At 41.8% G+C, this 20,696-nt stretch overlaps 1 protein-coding gene across 1 annotated transcript in view; it reads left to right on the top strand.

The window, feature by feature from the left end:
- USP39 (ubiquitin specific peptidase 39) overlaps positions 1 to 17,451 on the top strand; it is a 30,748-nt gene extending 13,297 nt beyond the window's left edge. Inside the window, exons 8-13 of the mRNA XM_070572210.1 lie at positions 352 to 419; positions 1,121 to 1,309; positions 4,947 to 5,089; positions 14,112 to 14,247; positions 15,986 to 16,072; positions 16,925 to 17,451. Of these exons, the coding sequence (XP_070428311.1) occupies positions 352 to 419; positions 1,121 to 1,309; positions 4,947 to 5,089; positions 14,112 to 14,247; positions 15,986 to 16,072; positions 16,925 to 16,972 (671 nt within the window). The 3' untranslated portion in view covers positions 16,973 to 17,451. The remainder of the gene's footprint in view (positions 1 to 351; positions 420 to 1,120; positions 1,310 to 4,946; positions 5,090 to 14,111; positions 14,248 to 15,985; positions 16,073 to 16,924) is intronic.
- Positions 17,452 to 20,696: the final 3,245 nt, after the last annotated feature.

Genomic DNA, 20,696 nt, shown 5'->3' with positions numbered 1-20,696 from the left:
TGGGAAGTTCTTTGGATGTATCTTGTTTTGCTTATGAATTTTTTGTGATTCATAAATCTCCAGGCTATAAATCATTCATTTCAAGCGCACTTAATTTTTCTCTCATGGGGTAGGCCCTGTGCCGGAGGTCAGAGAGCATCTTGTGTAGAAGACAGACATAAAAGAATTTACGCAAATAATTATAAAGGTGCCATGGTGGTATATGTTACGAAGGTACTTCTATGTTTAGTGAGAACTTTGGGTCTAATGCTGGAAGATGCTAGTTTATTTCAGAAATTTAGAAGTTAGGACTATATTTTGGAAATGCTTTCCAGCCTGACAGAATTTACACTTTGATTTGTGTTTGTACAGCTATCGTGACTGACGTTTTCCAGGGGTCCATGAGGATCTTCACTAAAAAGCTTCCTCATCCTGACCTGGTGAGTGGCTTGAACCTGAATCTTGGACTGATTTATATTGCCTGAGGGGATTTAGGGTTGACAGAGATGCCTAGAGAACTGGTAAGGCCTTTTTCCCCAGGAAGAGGTTCTGCAAAACACCTGCCAAGTGGCAGTTCCCTCAGGTTCCTGTCGCACCAGTTTGGGAGTTACTGCTTGCATACAGTCATACGTCACTTAAAGATGGGGATATGTTTTGAGAAATGCGTTGTTAGGCTATTTTGTCATTGTGCGAACATCCTGGAGTGCACTTAGACAAACCTAGGTGGTATAGCGCAATACACACCGAGGCTGTATGGTACTAATCTTACATGACTACCGTCGTATGTGCAGTCCCTCGTTGACTGAAACATGCAATGCAGCACGTGAGGGTAAAGGTCTGGCCACCGGGTGGTGCTGGTGTGTTTCTTTTAGAAAGCTCAGGTAAGCTTTCTAGATAATCTAAAAGCTTTGTAAATAGTCTGATATTTAAATAAAATCTCTCTGAAGATGGAAGATCTTTGGTTCTTACATTAATCTAACCAGGTGGTGCTACTGCCCTTGCAACTGCCCGGTCTCTTGGGCACTCCCTTGACTTCAGTATAAAATGAAGTAAATGTAAATGTAACAAAAGCGTTGTTTCTTTCAACCTGTGGTGGTCTTCATGCTGCTCCTTCTCTCCTTTTTTTCTCACTCATTTCTAGCCAGCAGAAGAAAAAGAGCAGCTGCTCCATAATGACGAGTACCAGGAGACGATGGTGGAGTCCACCTTTATGTACCTGACGCTGGACCTTCCTACTGCCCCCCTCTATAAGGATGAGAAGGAGCAGCTTATTATCCCCCAGGTGCCACTCTTCAACATCCTGGCCAAGTTTAACGGCATCACGGAGAAGGTAGACCCTCTGCATCCCTACCCAGCTGATACCCCTTTCTCTCTCTTAACTTTTTCATTTTCTTTTTATACTTAGATATCGCCACGTATATGTAATGCATGTGTTATAAAATGTATTTTTTTGTGTGTGTGTGAGGAAGATTGGCCCTGAGCTAACGTCTCTGCTAATCTTCCTCTATTTTTTGTGGGACACTGCCACAGCATGGCTTGATGAAGGGCTGTGTCCATCTGCACCCAGGATCCAAATCCATGAACCCTGGGCTACTGAAGTAGAGCATGCAAACTTAACCTCTAATGCCACCGGGCCAGCCCCAAGTGTATTGTCTTTATTGAGCCTCCCAGACTCCATGCCATTTACAGCTGATCACCCCCAACTCTTAACTTGAGTTACAGTGCCCTCTCTTGTACTTCTCATGTACCCCTTTGAACCTTCCACCCTTGGATAGTATGGAGAAAGGACTGGATATTTAAGACAGTAGAAACTCACAGAAGTAAGAACAACTCCCATCTTTTAAAAAATATGACATCAGTGTTAAAATGAAAAAAAAAGAACTTAAAATACAGTCATGTGTTGCTTAATGATGGGGCTACATTCTGAGAAATGGCCTCATTAGGTCATTTCGTCATTGTGTGAACATCAGAGTGTGCTTACACAAACCTACATGGTATTGCCTACTACACACCTGGGCTATATGGTACTAATCTTGTGGGATCACCATAGTATACAGGGTCCATTGTTAACGGAAACATTGTTATGCAGTGTATGGCTATATAAATAAATAAAATGAAATAACTTATTCTTACTGTAATATTACTCTTTATCAAGTTAAAAGTTTCTTTTTATCTGCTGAGTTAACTGTTTCTTGGTTTAATTCCTTTCTTCATCCTAAACAGATTTAATCCTTTTGGTTCCTTACTAGGAGAATTTTTTTTTAACTTGATGCCTCATTCCAAACACTTTCTGCTTTTTATTAGCTAAAGTTCTTTTCTTTTCAGATATTAAATACTAACAAAAAACTAGTTAAATTAGAAGAGGAACTTTATTGGAAGGTATCTCTTAGGATCCTAGGCAAACTTGAAGCGAGCAGGACCTGGGAAGGAAAGGAGCAGAGTGATGGGGTTCTCAGAAGTAGTGGTCTGTTGACTTGTCCCATTAACCTGATCTCAGCTGTTCCAGTGTGCAGGCTCTGCCGCTCTGCTCCAGGTTCCCAGGAAGGGGCTGAAAGGCCCGCTTGGATCAGGTGTCCTTTCTGGTCAAGGAGTGGGAGTTGTGAGCAAGGCAGCCACCCCAAGAAGTCTCTAAAACACATCTCCCTGACCCCCATTACTGTTTCCATCCGACGTCCAAGTCACTTGTCAGGAACTGGGAGCAGGCATAGTAAGCAGAACAAGCCCTGGGTGACCATGTACAGTTCAGCTGCCCATGTCACACACGCACCGAGACAGGGAGCAGTGATCCCTGAAATGTCTAACCTGTTCATTTGACTCGTTTCACTTTTGGGAGGTGAAAGAGAGACTTTAGGCTCATGTAGTTCAGTTTTTTTTTTTTGTTTTTTTTAGCATTTGCTTTTTAAGATTTTATTTTTCCTTTTTTCTGCCCAAAGCCCCCCGGTACATAGTTGTATATTTTTAGTTGTGGGTCCTTCTAGTTGTGGCGTGTGGGATGTCACCTCAGCATGGCTTGATGAGCAGTGCCGTGTCCCTGCCCAGGATCCCAACCTGTGAAACCCTGGGCCGCCGAAGCGGAGCACGTGAACTTAACCACTTAGCGATGGGGCCGGCCCCAAGTGACAGAGCTAAGAATCTAAACTCAGATTTTTCACCTGACTTTTTCAGCTCTGCCACTTGGTCCCTATTGTCACTGTTTGTTCAAACTTAAGAAATATTAAGATGCCCATGGACCCTCAGTATTGATTTAAATTTATTCTTAATATAATATTACTTAAATTAGTAGAAACGTAAATGTTAGTGTATAAGCTCCTATATTTACAACTTTTGAGTGTAAAATTATAGCAAACTTATAAGTTGTATACCAACAAAACTTTGAAAGCAATAAAATTAACAGTGCTATTATAGTGTGGTGTTTAGCTAAAACCAAATTGCTCCTTGCTTTGTGAATGTGGTCCTGATGTCCATGGTGAAATTCTTTCCCCTCATGTTTTCTCATAAAGTCCTGAGAAACCTTGTAAGTTAGGCTGTGACATCATTTAGGTGTTAAATCTGTCTATCCTTCACTAGTCTGAGATAATTAAAAATAGTGCTTCTTGATGTCAACTTGTTCATTGATACAATTGTGGGCAGTGAAATCTCTTGGCATTTACTTGATCTTTTAAAAAGTTTTTTGCTTTTAATACAGTATTTTATTTCAGCCACACTGAGACGAGTTACTTGATACCAACAAAAGGACGTTTTCCCGTGTTGGTTATACCATTAGACGATCAGAAATGGAGTTTTTGGCTGTACCAGTCTAGAGAGGAGTTTCTGTCTTACTGAGCTGGGAAGGAGAGAGGGAGAGGTCTTGTTTCAAATACCACCAACTCTCACTTTTCTTACCAAATTAGTAGAGTTTCTTTTTGTAACATTTTAGAAAAAAATTTTAAAAACCGTTTTCTTTAGTAATGTTTTTTCATTTGCTCTATGCCCTTGGGACCATTTCCAGAGAATTTAAATGGTGGTGGTGGTGGTGGTGGTTTTGTAAAATGATTTTTACCAGTTTTGTTGGTAGGCAGCTCTTTGGAGCTCCTCAGGCTGTAACGAGTGGAAGTGAAACTCTTACTTGATATTTTGTAAGGTCATCATCCAGGTGGTTTTGGATTATGTGTATCCTAAATTTTTTGAGTATCCTAGTTTTATATTAAAATATTTTAGTGGGAAACTTGGGTATCCCTGAATCGGCCTCTTCTTACCTCCAAAACTCACCCACTCCAGACAGGGCTGTTCTCATCAGTCCTTCCTCTTTGGTTATGCCTAATCTTTCCCTCCTGCATCTTAGTTTTTACTATATTAAATTGTGTGTGTGTGTCTTCAGGAAAAGTAAATTTGTATTCACTAGCTTTTAAGCCTCTTGGGCTGGGGAAGATGTTCTGGGTCCTCCAGCACTCCATCTCCTGGAACAGCTGAGTGAGTCCTCAGTAAACGTTGCCTGACAGGTTGCATTTGACCCACGAGTCTTGGGACCTTTCAGAAGAAGGATGTTGGTTGACACCCTCAATGCTGATGAGCTCCTCACTGCTTCAAAAGTACCTGTTCCATGGGTGCATGCATCTAATTATCAGGAAGTTCTTCCTTATTTTGAATTGAGTGAGACTTTCATGGTTTTAATTCTTCAGCTTTTAGCAAACCTTCTTTTTCACTTGGTATTTTTGTTTCTCTTGTAGAAACGGATACCCACATTACTGTGGTTAGAGTTCAACAGTATGATCATGTGCTGGCTGAGAGACAGCCCACGGTTGAGGTATTTTAGTCAGCCTTAGCCAAATTGCTATTCCTAAGCCTTGTTTGTGGTTTCTGGTATCAAGTGTCTTCTGAATTCTAAGTATAAGGCAAGAGTATACTAAAAACCCCAAACCAAACCGGAACTCACGCACCTGCTCCGGTACTCCAGCACTCGTTTTGATAATTGTCTTTTCTCTCTCTAGGAATATAAGACTTACAAGGAGAACTTTCTGAAGCGCTTCCAGCTCACCAAGCTGCCTCCATATCTAATCTTTTGTATTAAGAGATTTACTAAGAACAATTTCTTTGTGGAGAAGAATCCAACTATTGTCAACTTCCCTATTACGTGAGTATTACCCTGCTTCACTTTCTCTTTGGGGAATGAGCCTGAATTTCTTTTCATATTTTTGTACCATTACTAATTTTGGACTGTCTTAGCTGGAGATTGCAAGGAACAGAGCCTGCCTACACTATGGAAGTTAAAGGGTTTTATTGGAAGGATACGAATATTTCAGGGACTTGAAAAATAGATGTTTCCCTGGAGGCAGTCCCTCTTTTACCTTCTCCTGCTGCTTGCTGGGAAGTGTGGTCTTTCAGTGCCGGGAAAAGCAGTTGATCAAAGTAGGGTAGGGCAGGTCGGGTTCTGCCTGGCTTTGAAGATGATCCTGAGCAGTTAGAGTCAGTCCATCCATTCACTGATTGTCACATCTTCTTGCATACTGTAGTTAGGCATGGACAGTGGGGACGACTCCAGATTTGTCTTGTGGTCTTGGGGTCCTTCTATCTTATTTTTTCACCAGAGAGTAAAGTCTGGAATGTGTTCTATGTCTCCTTATTGACAAGGAAGTTATAAATTTTGATAGATGGTCTTAATTTACCATGCATTTTTCAGAGAGACACAGTTTTTCACACTCTGTAGACGGTATCTCTGAGAACGAGGGGAAATCTGGTGGCAGGGCTGGCAGGAAGAAATGTGGGTCTCTGTGTGCTGGCATTTAGATAAGGTAAAAGTAGAGCCCTAAGACAGTCTCTTTTTGGGAAGGATCTGGATGGGTATAGGATTAACATGATGTTTAGTTCAGTAGTTTTTTTTTTTTAACCGTCACAAAGTTTTTGGGAGCTGTAATGGACAGGTGCTCATCTCTTTTCTTACGCCCTCTGTCCCCCACCATTTCCCAGTTCCCCAAACTATATGAGGATTGCCCATTTTCTTCTTTGAAAATAGTTCCACTTCTTAATTCTATGTGGTGTTAAGAAGGTAGTATCTAAAATTAAAGAGGCCTGACTGCTGGACTGTCCTAGTTGTGTGACCTTGGGCAGGTCATTTGCAATTTTCTGCCTGTGTTCTCTCATGGATAAAATGAGAGGCTTGAACTAGATGAGCCCTAGGGGTCCTTCTGGGTGTAACATTTTATTATTTCCAGTTCTGTGATCACCAAGAATCTGAGAACAGTGGGAGGTAAGGATTACAGAATTTCTTTTTCTTTTCTCTCACTTTTCTTCCTGTGATCACTAGCATCTTGTGTGTGTGATAAGTAGAGTGAACCTGGGGGACATGGAGCCCAGCTCTCTGCTACCTTGGGTGGGACCACAGAGAAGCTTTCTTTGACAGTCTCTTGAGTCACGGTTTTATTTCAGAACTGGACTCTTGTGAATTGCCACAGTCACAGTCTGTACCAGGTAGGAAAGAGCACTCTTGACTCAGGGCAGCTTCCGGAAGGAGGACCATGTATTGATAGTAGTTTCTACTCACTCACTGCGGACGTCTCCTTACCCCGTCGATATCTTTTACATTAGGCCTGGAGTATGTTCATTTTGCTACCAGTTGCATTTGGAGTTTTGGTAACTGTGACTTCAGTGGTTTGTGTCCTTCAGAAAGCTTGCTTGGAGAGGTTAAGAAAAAGGTTACTTCTTAGCTAATTAGTCTTTAGAGAACCTCATTGTGTGACTCATGCTGGAGTCCTGCACTTAAATTACTTTATGCACTGTAATTACTTTCAAAGTAATACAGTTCTAGGTTATTCCAAGTCCCCACTTCATGAAAAGGACACTTTTTGTACCTAATTCTTCTCCTGTGTTTTATTCATAACACATCCCCTTTTTACCAGGAATATATTGGACTTGCAGCAATTAGGTGCCCTCTGCTCACTTGGAGATAGGGTTTTTGGAGTACAGGTTTAAAGTTTGACTTCCAGCTAATTAGGTGTTCTCTGAATTGGACTGCTGTTCTGACTGGGAGGTGAGTATGCGTCTTTGCCTGTTTTCTAAGGCAAAATGATACAACGTGTATTCGTTCCCTTTTGCCACTTAAACAGGTTTAATTCAGTCATGAAAATTTGAGCGTAAATACTCCTAAACATTTCTCTAGGTCTCGTTCAGCCAACTCTGGACATCTGTTAAAGCTGAGGAGAAAACAATGGAGAAGCCAGCAGGCAGTTTGGCTACCTAGAGCTCACATGGATTTCCTAGGATTTGTATCTAAATTATCTTTTACAGTGAATATTTATTGTAATCTATATGGGACACTGTCAGTGTGTAGAAATAAACAGCTATCACTAACACATAGAAACCTACATAATATAATTAGAGCAAAGTTGCATCTTTATTACTACATGGTTCACATTGAAACCTTTTTGTGTTTTTGGACAGGTAATAGATTCACATAGTTTAAAATTCAAATGGAGATATGGATCTAGAAGTGACCACTGGACATGACCACTGTTAGCTTTTCTTGTGAATTCTTCCAGAGATGACATTATTGTGTTTCCTGTTGTGAGTGGTAGCATATCAGACAATTGTACAGAGATTAGAAATAGGATGCAATCTCTTATTCTACCATGTATTATTTAAATTTTTATATATTTGTAGGCTACAAAAGGGTGTATTTTTTCTAAAATTAGGTAGTTGACATATTGTCTTAATAGTCACATTGTCAATCTCCCTGTGTGACAGTTCTTAATAATTGTCTTTGTACAGTCTTCACAGTAGGCATTTATTATAGCACTTTACTTTGCAATAACCTGTATGCATTTGTAGTTCAACTGATGGATAGAATTCAAAACATAAAACACAGAAGGAGGGGCTGGCCTGGTGGTTCAGTGGTTAAGTTCGTGTGCTCGGCTTCAGTGGCCTGGGGTTTGCCAGTTTGGATCCCGGGCACGGACCTGTGTATTGCTTATCAAGCCATGCTGTGGCAGGCGTCCCACATATAAAGTAGAGGAAGATGGGCACAGATGGTAGCTTAGGGCCAGTCTTCCTCAGCAAAAAAAAAAAAAAAAAGGGGGATTGGCAGCAGATGTTAACTCAGAGTTAATCTTCCTCAAAAAAAAAAGAAACGCACAGAAGGAGATTTTATTCTGGGTACGTCAAGAATGCTTCTCTGTATTTGAAAGTGAATGTTCAGATATTAAGGACGAGTGATGTCAGTGACATGGTGGAGTGAGCTCGCCTGGGACTCTCTCCCCTCCAAATTACAATCAGAAGGAGCAACTGAATTCCAACCAAAAAAATCCTAATAACACAGAGCTTGTCAGAGACCCACAGCAGCCAAATGACAGAGGGCGGAGAGGCTGGAGCTACCCTCGGAGGAGCTGGAATGGGGTAAGAAAGAACTTTGCTCCCTCCCCTAGAGACTGGGATCACTGCGGAGGGTGAGGGAAGGAGCAGGGGAGGGGCTGTGCATCCATGGGATCGTCCAGGACTCCCACCGCCCCTGCAGCAGAAACCCTCTAACGGGGGAAAGCTTTCACGTGGGGGGACCCCATCAAGCCAGGGCCCCAGGAAACTAGAGAGCGGGAGCTGATGGGAATCCAGGTCTGCGTGCGAGAGAAGGTGCCCCTCCTCCCCCAACCTGCTCTGTGCACTGCCGTCACGGCTGAAGGCAGAGGGCTCAGAACACGTGGCTCTCGACCCCCATCTAGTGGCAACAGGTTGTAACTGCAACCGAATAATAGCATTATGTGCAAAAACTGCTCCTCTACCATCCAGCAATTTATAAAAGCTCCAGTCCAAAAGGAAAACAATAAAAACACAGAATTATGTCCTGAGGACTTAGAAATAGGTAAACTAAGTGAAAATGATTTCAGAATAGCTATCATCAAAATACTCAGTAAGGTAAAGGGAAATATAGAGAAACAAGTCAACGAGTTCTGCAGTTATTTCACAAAAGTGATTGAAACTTTAAAGAAGAATCAATCAGAAATACTAGAGATGAAAAATACAATGGACCAGATAAAACAGAATACGGACTCCCTGAATGCCCATGTAGACACCATAGAGGAGCAAATTAGCATAATTGAAGATAGGCAGGTTGAATGGCTCCAGACAGAGGAAGAAAGAGAACTAAGAATTAAAAAAACTGAAGAAAATCTCAGAGAAATAGCTGATTCAATGAGAAAATGCAACTTAAGAATCATTGGAATTCCTGAGGGTGTGGAAAAGGAAAATGGAGCAGAAAGTGTGCTCAGCGACATAATAGCAGAGAACTTCCCAAAGCTAAGGATTAAGTGAGAAGTGTGTGTGGAGGAAGCTTTCAGATCTCCTAGATTTGTCAATGTAAAAAGACCTACAGTAATAAAAATGGCAAAAATGAATGACAAAGAATACTCACGGCAGCAAGGCAGAAGAAAGTAACCTACAAAGGAACTCCTATCAGACTTTCAGTGGATTTCTCTATGGAAAGCTTACAAGCTAGGAGAGATTGGAGTGACATATTCAAAACTTTAAAGGATAAAAATCTTCAGCCAAGAATACTCTATCCGGCAAAAATATCCTTCAGATATGAGGGAGAAATTAAATCCTTTCCAGACAGACAAAAGCTAAGGGACTTTGTAGCCACAAGACCTCCACTACAAGAAATCCTCAAGAAGGCTCTCATGCCTGAAAAAAGATAAAAAGGGAGAAAGGGGTCACAAACCACAGAGTAGGGAGACAAATAGAATCAGAATAGGATAGCAAATATTCAACTATAGCATTAGGATAAAGGGAAGGAAACCACCAGAGCAAAGACAGTCTTATCACTCTAACCACAAACTCACAACACAAGTTGGAATAAGAGATGAAAATAATAATTTAGAAGGCAGGAGGAAAGGGACTGAAACAGTCTAGGCTAAGGAAGTAAGAGACCACCAGAAAATGGACTGTGTTATGCACGAGGTTCTGAATACAAACTGCAGGGTAGCCACTAAACTAAGAAATAGAACAGAGAGACAAAACATAAATAAGGAAAAAGCTAAAAAACCCAGCATAAGAAATTGCAGAAGTCAATGGGTAGGCTAAAACACACAGGACGAGAAACAAAGGAAACACAGGAAAACCAGAAAATGAATGACAGAATGATAGCATTAAGCCCTCATGCATCAATAACCACCCTCAATGTAAATGGATTGAACTCTCCAATAAAAAGACAGAGTGGCAAGATGAATTAAACAACAAGATCCAACAATTTGTTGCCTCCAGGAAACACACCTCAGCTCCAAGGACAAATAGGCTCAGAGTGAAGGGGTGGAAGACAATACTCCAAGCTAATAGCAAACAAAAGAAAGCAGGTGTCGCAATACTTATATCAGACAAAACAGATTTCAAGATAAGGCAGGTAAAGAGAGACATAGAGGGCCAATACATAATGATCAAAGGGACACTTCATCAAGAAGAAATAACACTTATAAATATCTATGCACCCAACACAGGAGCACCAAAGTTCATAAAGCAACTATTAACAAACCTAAAAGAAGATATCAAAAATAACACAATAATAGTAGGGGACCTCAACACCCCACTCACATCAATGGACAGATCATCCAGAAAGAAAATCAACAAGGAAACAGTGGAGCTAAACAAAAAGCTAAAATAGTTGGATTTAATAGACATATATAGAACACCTTACCCCAAAACAGCAGAATACACATTCTTCTCAAGTGCACATGGGACATTCTCAAGGATAGACCATATGTTGGGAAATAAGCAAGCCTCTGCAAATTTTAAAAAATTGAAATAATAACAAGCATCTTCTCCGATCATAATGCTATAAAGCTAGAAATTAACTGCAAGAAAAAAGCTGAGAAAGGCACAAAGATGTGGAGACTAAACTATATGCTATTGGACAAGCAGTGGATCATTGAAGAAATTAAAGAAGTCAAAAAATACCTGGAGACAAGTGAAAATGATTACATCCCATACCAATTCATATGGGATACAGCAAAAGGTGTATTAAGAGGAAAATTCATTGCAATACAGACACATCTTAACAAACAAGAAAAATCCCAAATAAGCAATCTTAAACTACACCTAACTGAATTATAGAAAGAAGAACAAACAAAGCCCAAAGTCAACAGAAGGACAGAAATAATGAAAATCAGAGCAGAAATAAATGCTATTGAAACAAAAAAGGCAGTAGAAAGGATCAATGAAACAAAGATCTGGTTCTTTGAGAAGATAAATAAAATTGATAAACCCCTAGCCAGACTTACAAGGAAAAAAAGAGAGCTCAAATAAACAAAATCAGAAATGAAAGAGGAGAAATAACAACAGACGCCACAGAAATACAACGGATTATAAGAGAATACTACGAAAAACTATATGCCAACAAAATGGATAACCTAGAGGAAATGGATAAATTCTTGGATTCCTACAATCTCCCAAAGCTTAGTCAAGAAGAAGCAGACAATTTGAACAGACCAATCACAAGGAAAGAGATTGAAACAGCAATCAAAAGCATCCCAAAGAATAAAACCCCAGGACCAGATGGCTTTCCTGGGGAATTCTACCAAACTTTCAGAGAGGATTTAATACCTATCCTTTTCAAGCTATTCCAAAAAATTAGGGAGGATGGAATACTTCCTAACATTCTACGAGGCCAACATCACGCTGATACCAAAGCCTGACAAGGACACCACAAGAAAAGAGAACTACAGGCCAATATTGCTGATGAACATAGATGGAAAAATTCTCAACAAAATTTTGGCAACCCGAATTCAGCAATTCATCAAAAGGATCGTATACCATAATCATGTGGAATTCATACCAGGGACACAGGGATAGTTCAACATCTGCAAATCAATCAATGTGATACACCACATCAACAAATTGAGGAATAAAAACCACATGATCATCTCAATAGATGCAGAGAAAGCATTTGACAAGATCCAACAGCCATTTATGATAAAAACTCTGAAAAAAATGGGAATAGAAGGGAATTGCCTCAACATAATAAAGGCCATATATGACAAACCCACAACCAACATCATACTCAATGGGGAAAAACTGAGTGCCATCCCCCTGAAAATAGGAATGAGACAAGGATGCCTTCTATCACCAGTCTTATTTAACGTAGTACTGGAGGTTTTGGTCAGAGCAGTTAGGCAAGAGAAAGGAATAAAAGGAATCCGAATAGGAAGGGAAGAAGTGAAACTCACTGTTTGCAGATGACATGATCCTATATATAGAAAACCCCAAAGAATCCATTGGAAAACTTTTAGAAATAATCAACAACTACAGCAAAATTGCAGGGTATAAGATCAATTTACATAAATCAGTACCATTTCTATACTCTAATAACGAACTAATAGAAAAAGAACTCAAGAACACAATACCGCTCACAGTTGCAACAAAAAGAATAAAATGCCTCAGGGTGAATTTAACTAGGGAAGTGAAAGACCTATACGATGAAAACTACAAGGCTTTTCTGAAAGAAATGGATGACGACATAAGAGATGGAAAAACAGTCCATGTACTTGGATTGGAAGAATAAACATAGTTAAAATGTCCATTCTACCTAAAGCAATCTACAGGTTCAGCGCACTCCCAATCAGAATCCCAATGACATTCTTTACAGAAATAGAACAAAGAATCCTAAAATTCATATGGGGCAACAAAAGACCCCGAATTGCTAAAGCAATCCTGAGAAAAAAGAACAAACCTGGAGACATCACAATCCCTGACTTCAAAACATACTACAAAGCTACAGTAATCAAAACAGCATGGTACTGGTACAAAAACGGGTGTACAGATCAATGGAACAGGATTGAAAGCCCAGAAATAAAACCACGTATCTATGGACAGCTAATCTTTGACAAAGGAGCTCAGGGCATACAATGGAGAAAAGAAAGTCTTTACAACAAATGGTGCTGGGAAAACTGGAAAGCCACATTTAAAAGAATGAAAATTGACCATTCTTTTTCACCATTCACCAAAATGAACTCAAAATGGATCAAAAACTTAAAGGTAAGACCTGAAATGATAAGGCTTCTAGAAGAAAATGTAGGCAGTACACTCTTTGATATCAGTATTAAAAGGACCTTTTCGGACACCATGTCTTCTAAGAAAAGGGAAACAACAGAAAGAATAAACAAATGGGACTTCATCAGACTAAAGAGCTTCTTCAAGTCAAAGGAAGACAGGATTGAAACAGATAGTAAGAATAAATCTGATGTTTCTAAGTCCCAATTGAAGGAACCTAGTCAGTAGTATATTTTGGCAGCCAGAACTGAGAAATTGGAAGCTGTGGGGTAACAGGTGGGTCACATAAAGAAGAGAAAGCCAGACTGCAAATGGGGGAAGAAGAACAAAGCTGATGCCAAAAGCAGGAAAGAGAGCAAGCAGCTCTCTTGAGTCCTGCCTCTTCTCCATTGCGTGGTTCCAGCTGCATTTCCTAGTCTGAAAACCTAGAATAAATTCCTCTTTGGTGCTTACGCTACCTTGGGTGGGTTTCTGTTACTTGTAACCTTTCCGCTTACTTGACTAAAAGAAAAAAAATCAAAGAAGGAAGTTCTCAGAAAATAGAAAAAAATCTGGATGATCTGCCTGGTTTGTCCTATTGAGATTGTTACAGCAGTTATATACAGCAGCAACCCACATAGTTATGTAGTCAGGCCTTCCGTAGCCTGAGGCCAGAGACTGTGTTGCCTGAACACTGCAGCTGCAGTTGATTCCCGGGTAGGGCACAGGGTGAGGTGGTTACACCTGTCCCATCACTTAATCCTCACCATCTCGGTGGAGTCGGTGACTCACATTCTCATCTCGTAGAAGAGGCTTAGGTTGTAACCTGCTCATCACACACACTTCTGAAGTGGCAGAGCCCAGATTCCAGTTCAAGTCTGAATTACTCCAGGCCCTCCTCTTTTGGTTGCTAGACATGCTTTTAAAATGTACTTTTCCCTCAGAACCTATCTTTCTAGTTTGATTAGAAAGCCTCATTTTTATGGCGAATTATGTGAATTCCCACAAACCTGGGCTTCTGTGGCTCTGCAAACCTCCTTCAAGCCAGGGTCCTAAAGTCGGGTTCAACAGCTTTGTGATCCCTTTGTGTAGGATGCTTTCCCTGACCTCACAGCCTTTGTCTGATCTTTTGGCTTTATTTTCATCATCACCAGAAATGTGGATCTGAGGGAATACTTGTCTGAAGAAGTACAGGCAGTCCACAAGAATACCACCTACGACCTCATTGCCAACATCGTACACGACGGCAAGCCCTCCGAGGGCTCCTACCGGATCCATGTGCTTCATCACGTGAGTGACGCTGACTTGTCATGGCACAGAGTGGCCAAAACAGGTGTCGTTCCTTTGGCATTTCAGAGGGTAGCTCCTTTCAGTTTGCCCTTTCTTGGCCTTGACTTTGAGACTCCACAAGTGATAGAGTTAAGGCTTAAGTGATTAGTTAAGGCTAATCTCTGTTTCGGCTGCACATTGGATTTACCTGGGGAGATTTTGAAAAATCCTGGTGCCTGGGCAGTACCCCAGGCCAGTTACATTAGAACAGTGTAATCTGTGCCTGTTATTTTTCAACTGGGGTAGAGGCCAGGGATGCTGCTAAATATCCTACAATGTACAGGGCAGCTACCGCAGCAAAGAATTTTCTGGCCAAAAATGTCACTTAAGGTTAAGAGACTCTGCATTAGCTTATCCGGAGGTGGAACCCAGGCATTGTGATGTTTGAAATTTCGGCAGGAGATTCTGGTGTGCAGCCAAGTTTGAAAATCACTGTCTCAGACTAGAGTCTTACCACCTAGAGTGGGATTCTTGGACCGGCAGCTGTGGCATTGTCTGAGAGCATGTTAGAAATGCAGAATTTCAGGCCCACCCAAACCTACTGAATCAGAATCTGCATTTTAATAAAACCCTCTGATTTGTATGAAACTAAAGTTTACAAAGCACTGGGTGTAGAGGTTCCCTTTCAGCTAAAAACAATTTTATGAATTTGTCTCAAGCTGAAAATGGATGAAACATGTGCTTGACATATTTGGTATCACACAGATTATTAGCACATATTGTTCTAATTTATTAGTCTCTTCCAGGACTCTAGTTTAATAATAACTAGCTTCTGTTTATCAAGCACTTTACTGTGTGCTAGAAAGTATGCCAAATGGCTAATGCATGTTCATCTCATTTACCTCCTTAACACACACCTCCGAGACAAGTGTTAATACATCTTTTTTACAGACGACGAAACCTAGGCTCAGAGCTTTAGTGCTTTATCTGAAGTCGGTAGAATTGGCATTTGATCCAGATACTTGGTTTCATCATGTTCTTAACCTGTCCTTGGACCAGGAATGGGGACTTGATTATGTGATCCTGAACTTTCTTTGTTTCCTATATCCCGAACTATTGGAATAGCCAGAATATCTGGAATACCTGTCTTTTAGGTATCTATCTTTGGCATTCTTAGAAATTTGGATGGATGAGGCAGGCAGGCTTCCAGAAGTTCTCTGCCATATTCCAGAAACCTCTTTTCTCCTTGTTATGGAAGCACGGAATGAGGTAGAATTTGCAGTATTCACAGCACTGGTTTTGTAGGCCACACGGGACACTTTTTCTTGGCTGACTATTGCTGTGTTCTCTGGAGTGAGGGTGGGAATGTCCACTTTTAGAGTTAACACTGCACCTTCTGGGTGAGTGTGTCTAGTCTGTCATTTCTGAGTAGCAAGGAGACATCTTAGGTGAGGAATAGAGGGCTTCCTCTTTTTATTGTCCACCTAAATTGTTTTTAAAAGGTGTACAGAAGTGTTTGAGACTCCATTGTACTTTAAGGAATCCTTGGCAGGAATCAAGTTTGCCATGATCACTACCCCAAAAACTCTTTAAATGGAATGATGTCCAGAGACGTCCAGCACCGTCTTATTTATGACTGGCTGCATGATGGTCTAGTAGCTTTTCTTCTGATTTTTCTAACTTTTTGCTGTGATCCCTTCCTTCTACACCCTTGTGGTTTTAGGAAGCCGACTAACCCAGCCCTTCATACTTTTTGCAGGGGACAGGCAAATGGTATGAATTACAAGACCTCCAGGTGACTGACATCCTTCCTCAGATGATCACACTGTCAGAGGCTTACATTCAGGTGGGTGGGCCACAGGCTTGGTGAGCACCGAATAGCTGGAGTGTTGGGCTGGTGAGAGGAATGACGTGGGCAAAGGCAAGAAATGGGATTGAGTTAGAGCCTTGGTTAGGCTGGGTGCCTGGTTGGATGCACTGGGGAGTTGAGTGGGGCCGGATTATATGGCCCTGAAAGTCAAGGAGCGGTTTTCAGAGAAGGGAACAGCAGGGAGAAGCATGGAAGATTTACAAGTGAGTAAGGAGGTTATGTTTATGGCCAGGTTAGTTTTGCAGAGGTATGTGGTCTGGTTTCCGAAAGGAAGAGCCTGAAATCATCAAGGGGGCAGGTAGGAGTTGTCTCTGAAGCTTTCCCCAATTCTCAAGGCAAAGTTATCTCTCGTGACCCCACAGCACTTTCTGCAAGTCTTTATTGGAGCACTGATCGCATTTGAACTGTCTTCTCCACTGGATTGAGAGCTCGTGGAGCAGATTGTCTCTGTCTTCTCTAACTGCCCTAGTACCTGGTGAAGAAGGAAGGTGGAGACTGAGGAAAAGCTATTGCTTTGTAAAGAAAGAGAGACATCTCTCCTTCTAGAGATGACTCTTCCCTCAGCTCTTTGTGTGACGTTGTAGGCTTGACTATGAGTCCTTTTATAAAAAGGGAATTTGGAATGAAAAGTAAGAAAGAGGGGCAGGGAGTGGAAAATGAAAATCGAATGTAAGAATTTTCTGAAAGATTTTGAGTTGGTTTCCGGGGATTTAGCAATACGTAAGTCGGGTGACAGGTTGTCCATTGCCTAGTGCAGAATTGGTACTCGATAAATATTTGTGAATTGAGTTTTAGCTCCTAAATATCTTTTGTATTCATTTCTTACAGATTTGGAAGAGGCGAGATAATGATGAAACCAACCAACAGGGGGCTTGAAGGAGAAGTCTGGGGCTTTGTTCTGGCTGCTTTTGGCTGAAGATGGTGAATGAGATACTGAGGCTGTAGCTAAGCGTGGGCTGACTGACACATTCCCTGGACCAGCCTGCTTTTATGGGTTGTGGTTCACACCAGAGCATCAGAAGGGCCCACCCGCCTGGGATTGCTTTGCAATGTCACCCAGCCGTTCTTTGGTCAATTTAGTGTAGATTGCTGCTTCTTTCTCCTTCCTGTCCAGCTCTCTTGTAGCTTAGGCTGGGCAGACCTCTTTTACAGATGTATATAATTTATTTCTGAGTAGCTAGGAGTATCTGAAGGACAAGATCATTTCTTCTAAACATCAAAGCCTCAGGATTGTAGGACGGAGAGCACAAGGCCAGTAACATCCTTCTTCCATCATAGGTAAATAATTTTCCTGTGATTCTTTTTATGTCCTGTTGTGTTTTTTGGAGTGGATTAAATATTTTCCTGTTTTTAAACCCGCCTCTTGTTTTATATCCTTACCTTAGGCTACTCCCTAAAGGAAAGACTTTTTTTTTAATCCTTACAAACTGTCTGCTCTACAGTCTGTTATCTGGTTGACATCATGTGTGTCTTCCTGTCAGCTTGTGGGTGGTATGTCAGTTAGGATGCATTGTCTCTAAGTAACAAAACATCTGACAAAGTGATAAATTATTACTGTGCTTAACTAGAGGTCTGGAGGTGGATGGTTTCAGCCTGCAGTGTAGGCTGTGTGAGGGAAGAGGGAAGGAAGGGAGGTGGGAAGAGCATCTGACCGCAGTGCAGTCCTGAGAACGCCTGTGCCAGGCCAGGGGGGAGCCCAGAGCACAGATTGCCTGTCAGAAGAATCGAGCAGATGTGGCTTTCATCAAGTGTAGTCACTGATTAGGAACAGCCTGGAGGAAGTGTGGCCTTGGCCTGAGCACTATGGAGATCTGAGAATGGGGGAAATCTGTAGACACAGCCACTGGCAGCAGTCAGTCAACTACAGCACGTTCTCTTAAAGGGAGGTAGGAGCTGCGCACTTCTGTGGCTGCCACCCTTTTCTTGTGGGACATAATACTCTCGTTATTTTCCTCTACCTCTCTGACAGCTTTCAGATTTCCTTTGCAGGCTCTTCTTGCTCTATCCAGCATTAAAAGTTGGGATTCCTCAAGACACGATGCTAGGCCCTCCCTTTTCGCTGTTTACTTTTTCCCTAGGCCATTTCAGCCATGCCTGTGGCTTCACTTACCACCTTCAGGGCGATCAGTCAAACAAATCTTAATTCCATACTTCTCTAAATTTTTAAACTTTATTTATTTTTAAATTTTAGTTATTTTTTTGAGGAAGATTAGCCCTGAGCTAACATCCGTGCCCATCTTCCTCTACTTTATATGTGGGACGCCTGCCGCAGCATGGCTTGCCAAGCAGTACTTGGGTCCACACCTGGGATCTGAACCGGCGAACCCCAGGCAGTTGAAGCAGAACGTGTGAATTTAACCACTGCACCACTGGGCTGGCTCCCAATTTTTAAACTTTAGAGCCAACTGCCTACTTGATATGTTTGGGATGTCTTAAAGTCAGTTTAAACTCAACATTTTCCAAAACTTGGGCGTGTGAGTTTTCTCCTCAAACTTAGTCTCTTTCCAGTGGTTTCTATGTAGGTGAAAGGTTCCACCATCCATCCAGTTATATAAGCTGGAAATTTATCCAGGAGTCATCCTTCCTCCACCCCCACTTCCCTTGTCTAAAATGTTACCAAGTTCTGTCAATTTTACTGTGTAATTTTTTCTTGAATCTCCCCACTTTTTGTTCTCTGCCACTGTCTAGTCTAAGCTAGTGCCAGCTTAGTCCAGGTCCAATCAGGAGAGAGAAACGATAGAATAATTTGATCAGGGAAAGTTTAATTTCAAGAATTATCAACTGTAACAGGATTGGAGTAACCAGGGATTAACTAGTAATAAATAAGGAGAACTCTAAAGAATGTCGGGATACCAGATATGAGGAACAGCTGCTACCCTTAGGGCTGACACAGAATGTCCAGGGCTGAGATCCAGGCCTTGGTGAAAGTCTACTCCCTGGAACTTGTCAGAAACCTGCTCTCTAGTGCATTAGGGAAAGCACATGACGGGGAGGTGTCTCACTTTGCTGCCAAACTACCTGGGAAGGAGGAGAGTGCCCAGTGAAGCTGCTGGCTGCTGTGCGCTGCAGGAGCCAGGCACCGGAGACTCCACAAGCACAGCAGGAGCCTGATGCTGGATGTCTGCTTTCAAGTAGGCACACTGGGACTGGGAAGGAAAGCGCTCTCTTCCTGCCGTGTGTCTCCAGCACACTCTTCTGACAAAGCTTCAGTGGCTCTGGCAAGAAAAAAATCGAGAGGGCCCAAATCCATTTCCACAGAGCAGGCAAAAAGGGTGAATTTGGAGCTGAGAGGCACTAAACTGATAACTGGTGCAGTCCACTCCTTTGATAACTCGGCTTCCATATGCGCTTTTGTACACACATTTGAGCTCCCGTGCAACAGCAACAACCACAAAGAAAACCACACTGTATTCTGCCCGACAAAAAATAGCTACCCTTTTTATGAGTGAACAAGTTTCCACCCTTTCCCAAAATGAAATGCACAGTCCCAAGAGTCGTGTATCCATTGGTGACTATGTTGGTTACTCCTCAGATCCATTCACAGTCCCACTGAATAGTCTGTTGCCTAAAGACTAAGTTGTCAAGTTAACTTTCAAGTTGTATGTAAAATAAAAATGGAAAAAGGAAAAATGGTTAGCATATGCAAATTATCACAGATGTAATAACAAGCAAATAGAAAATAAAGCTACTTATAGCTGTTATTTCTGTAATTGGTCGCAACGTTATAATTGATAACTGTGCTTCCTTCTTCCTCTACCCCTTCCACATTTACTCTGCCCTTAGCCTGAACCTCAGTTGGAGTCCTTTACCTGACAGTGACCCAAACCTTCAAACCCGAGGGTCTAACTCCTTAATCATCCTGCCCATCCTGCCCCCTCACCCCGCCCCCCACCCTTTTTCTTTGTTGCTCTAGTTTTCTGTTAACGTTTACTGTGGATATAGTCCATCTTGTGTCCATTGTCTGAGAACAATGCAGTTTCTCCTTGGTAATCAGGATCAATCGCTCTGACAGGTAGATTACACTCCCTCACCCCACTTTTTTTTTTTTCCCTATTGGTTCAGTAACATAAGTAGCCCCAAATGCCCAGGTGGTATCATCTTTTTTTTTTTTTTTTTAAAGATTTTATTTATCCTCCTCCTCCCGAGAGCCCCCCGGTACATGGGTGTGTATTTTTCGTTCTGGGTCCTTCTAGTTGTGGCATGTGGGACGCTGCCTCAGCATGGCTTGATGAGCGGTGCCATGTCCATGCCCAGGATCCGAACTGGCGAAACCCTGGGCTGCTGCAGCAGAGCACGCAAACTTTACCACTCGGCCACGGGGCCGACCCCTCATCTTCTAAGTTAGTGGAACCGTTATTGTGTTCTCTGGTGGAAGTATTCCTCCCTTGGGAACTAAAATCTCTAAACCATTAGAGATTAAAGTTGTTGGTACAGGAAGCAAAAATTCTGCAAGAAGGTTATTAGGTGTAGTAGAAGAGTCACTCCAACATCTGCGCGTTTTCTAGACCCATGTATTTTGGCTCTGAGGGAGAGAGCATCATATAATGGTCTCTGATTCGAAGCATGTACTGCATCCTGTAAAAGAAGAGGACCAAATGGT

Source organism: Equus przewalskii, chromosome 14 (genome assembly GCF_037783145.1).
Source record: "Equus przewalskii isolate Varuska chromosome 14, EquPr2, whole genome shotgun sequence".
In the NCBI taxonomy this organism is placed as follows: Eukaryota; Metazoa; Chordata; class Mammalia; order Perissodactyla; family Equidae; genus Equus; species Equus przewalskii.
Note: the sequence above shows the minus strand (reverse complement) of the source record. Positions and strands in the feature narration are given on the sequence as shown.